General features: G+C 49.6%; 1 protein-coding gene across 1 annotated transcript; it reads left to right on the top strand.

Annotated features, from left to right (window-relative positions):
• MYF5 (myogenic factor 5) lies at positions 1–2,469 on the top strand. The gene is made up of 3 exons (XM_067559895.1): positions 1–495; positions 1,326–1,401; positions 1,656–2,469. Exons 1-3 carry the CDS (start codon positions 1–3, stop codon positions 1,835–1,837), a joined length of 753 nt encoding a protein of 250 aa, XP_067415996.1. The 3' UTR covers positions 1,838–2,469.
• Positions 2,470–3,411: the final 942 nt, after the last annotated feature.

Genomic DNA, 3,411 nt, shown 5'->3' with positions numbered 1-3,411 from the left:
ATGGAGCTGATGGACAGCTGCCAGTTTTCTCCATCCCACTTCTTCTATGACAGCTCCTGCATCTCTTCCCCCGAAGGCGACTTCGGAGACGCCTTCGAGCCCGGCCTGGCGGCGTTCGGAGCCCCCCGAGCGGCTGGCTCGGACGGAGAGGAGCATGTCAGAGCCCCCACCGGGCACCATCAAGCCGGCCACTGCCTCCTGTGGGCGTGCAAAGCCTGCAAGCGAAAGTCCACCACCATGGACCGGAGGAAGGCGGCCACCATGCGGGAGAGGAGGAGGCTGAAGAAAGTCAACCAGGCTTTCGACACCCTGAAGAGGTGCACCACGGCCAACCCCAACCAAAGGCTGCCCAAGGTGGAGATCCTGAGAAACGCCATCAGATACATCGAAAGCCTCCAGGAGCTCCTGCGAGAACAGGTAGAAAACTACTACCGCCTGCCAGGCCAGAGCTGCTCTGAACCCACCAGCCCGACTTCCAGCTGCTCGGATGGGATGGTAAGAGACGGACATCTCCAGCAGGTCCCGATGCGGGGTGCAAACATGCCGCCGTAGGCAGGCTGCCCTCTTAATGCGGAGTTCTGCTGTTTGGGCTGAAGGGAGACGGGTGGCTGCATTTATTGAGACCCGGGGAAACCCTGAGTACGCCTAGGTGAATGGGCCCTTGCAGGATGTAACTGACGTGATGCTGGGCGTGCAAAGTGCCTCGCAGTGTTTTACCGGGGGGTGGCTTCCGAGGTGCAAAGGGGGTGTCTGTGTTGCCCTGCAGGGGGTGCAAATACCTAGAAATCAAGCTCCTGGTTAGTTTCTCCGTTGTGTTTATTCACTCGCTGTAACGAACTAAGGCATCGAACATGGAGAGCTGAGCCTAGGCAGGCGACCCAACAATGTTTCAGTCTGACGGGAACCACAGAATCGGGGTCAAGAGGGGAGCCCGCCCTGCCGCAGCCTGGCCCAGGGGAGCTGCTGGTGCATTTTTTCCCGAGCGCGTTTGCTCCAGCGGTGCCAGCTTTTAATGCGCTCTCGCTCTGGGAAAGTGTCGGCTTACTGACCGGCCGGGCCTGCCTCCCGCGCCAATCCATTCTCCGTGGTTAACGCGGTGCACGTTGCGGCTGGCTTTGCCTTTTGCCCCGCCGCCCCTCCCGCGAAAGAGCCGCTGCAAACGGAGCTCATGTCAGCGAAGGTGCTGGAAAGCGCGTTGGCCTTTGTGGGTCCCCCCGCCGAGCTAGCCGGGCGAGCGCCTCATTCTGCGGGAGCTCAGCGGGCAAAGCCCCCCAGCTCTTCGGGGCCCGGAGGAAGGCTGGACACTCATTTCTTGTTTGTTTCAGGCTGAATGCAACAGCCCCGGCTGGTCCGGGCGGAACAGCGGTTTGGACGCTGTCTATTGCCCCGAGACGCAAACCGGTAAGAATGAACACAACTCCCGGGCCAGCTGTTTAAGGGATCGCGCAGCCCCCCGTTGGGATCGCCCCCGGGTAGCTGGCGAGGCAACATCTGCCCGGAGGTTTTAAACTCGAATGCGCTCTGCCAGGGCTTGGGTGTGCTGAGTGGCAGGCCTGGGTGGAAATAGGTAAATGCGTTCGAAATGAAATCTTAGCTCGTTCGTGTCGGTTGATGCATTTATTTAGCTGTTACTTTCGCCTTGCTCCGTTCCACAGGCAAAAGTCCTGCCTTGTCCAGCTTGGACTGTTTATCCAGTATCGTGGATCGTATCTCTTCCTCAGCTCAAGCTGCACAGCCACTTCGCGACCCCGCCTCCCTCGCCGCAAACCCCAGCATTGACTCCCAGCCAGGCACCCCTAGGACCCCGAATTCCAGGCTCATCTATCACGTGTTATGAGCTCTGAGACTTGACACCAAGTCCATCAGCTGCTTTTACACAGGCAAAAAGAAACTCACCAAATGAACAGCCGTGCCTCTTAGAGATTGAAATATGATGCACGTGGAATCCAAGAGTTTCAAAATATGTATATAAAGGAGAATCTTTTAAACCTGTATAGTTGTGAATACTGCTGCCACTTTACCAGGAGATGTATTTAATTAAAACATTACTGACACATTTTAGTACTTTTTGGGAGCTTTTATTATATTGTTAGCTGGTTAACTTTTTGGCTAGCATAAACTTGCAAGCAGTAAACAGAAGGCTGTAAGAAGTGGCTTCATGCAAAGGTTTTATAGCAATGCTTACATTATATTTTCATGATGGTTCTTCTTGGTGACCTCTGAAACAGCAAAGTCGGCTCAGAGAAAACACTTGCAAACAGCATTAAACCTATTCATCTAATCAGACTCAAATGTAAGAAATACACAGTAAACGTTATGGCCTAATGCTGTATATTTTGTTATTTCCATTCGTGGGATGCTTTTTGTTGTAAGTCAATCAGTATGGCTGAGGTGGTTTCTCAAAATAAAAGAAACTGGAATTGTCAAAGGCTGGGAATACATGGTATTCTGAAAATCCTGCTATAAATAAAATGTGTTATTACAGAAGTATTTCATTTTGTGGTTCTTTAAAAACATTTTCAAATATTAAGGACTCTAGCCACCATTTATGATTTATAGCTCTTCAGTATGCTGACGAATTCTTTGAATTCATCATGATGATAATGCTATATTGTATTGCACATTTCATCTAGATGAATCCCAAAGCCTCTTACAAACTAAAGCCTTGGTCTGCAAAAAATTAGGCATATGTTTAACTTTCAGCCTGTGAATAGCCTCTTTGAGTTCAGTGGCGCTTCTCAAAGCACCTGCATACATCGTTGCAGGATCAGGGCCTAAAAGTGCAATGCAAAACTCCATATGGGAGTGGTCCTTCCTCATGCAAATAGTGCCCGTGACTTCCATGGGACTACTCTGTAAGCAAGGGTTTGCAGGATCAGGCCTTTATATTGCACATCCATAGCTTAAACCTGCTCCCATTGTCAGAATTCTCCTTTATTTCAGTGGGAGCAGAACAGGGCCTCAAATTTGCTGTCCTGGTTCTGACGGATCCCCACCCATTTCTTTCAGTGGGAGTAAGGGCTCAGTTAAAAAGTACAGGATATGTCCCTAATACTACATTGACACTTTGCCATGTAAGTCAACTGCAGGATTTGGCTCTTACACTGTAGGTAGAATTGTACTCACACTTACACTATCTTTGGCAAAGTCCTACCAATGTAAAAGAGTAAAAGTTGGCAATTGATACAAATACATTGTGAACTATCCCCTCCTTCACAATCCCCAAAGTACAGTTCACCAGCTTCACAAAATACATTATGTTGCCCATATTATCTTTGTTCCACTCCTATGACGGAAATGCATGCATAATTTGGAGATGGTAACAGAGTCACACAGCACTAGAAATAGTCAGGCAGAGTTTGCAAGATTATGATCTTTTAAAAAAAATATTTCCTTTCATTTACTAAGTCA

This window comes from Emydura macquarii, unplaced genomic scaffold, assembly GCF_026122565.2.
Source record: "Emydura macquarii macquarii isolate MOO-44397 ecotype Brisbane River unplaced genomic scaffold, CSIRO-AGI_Emac_v2 contig_2205, whole genome shotgun sequence".
In the NCBI taxonomy this organism is placed as follows: Eukaryota; Metazoa; Chordata; order Testudines; family Chelidae; genus Emydura; species Emydura macquarii.
This window is presented reverse-complemented; position numbering and strand designations above follow the sequence as displayed.

What these genes read in the sequence shown, in the direction of transcription:
- MYF5 (XM_067559895.1), top strand. Translation starts at nt 1, where the DNA reads ATGGAGCTGATGGACAGCTGCCAGTTTTCTCCATCCCACTTCTTCTAT. An exon ending in CCAGCTGCTCGGATGGGATG is followed by an intron (nt 496 to 1,325) that starts GTAAGAGACGGA and finishes TGTTTGTTTCAG; the next exon opens with GCTGAATGCAACAGCCCCGG. An exon ending in TTGCCCCGAGACGCAAACCG is followed by an intron (nt 1,402 to 1,655) that starts GTAAGAATGAAC and finishes TCCGTTCCACAG; the next exon opens with GCAAAAGTCCTGCCTTGTCC.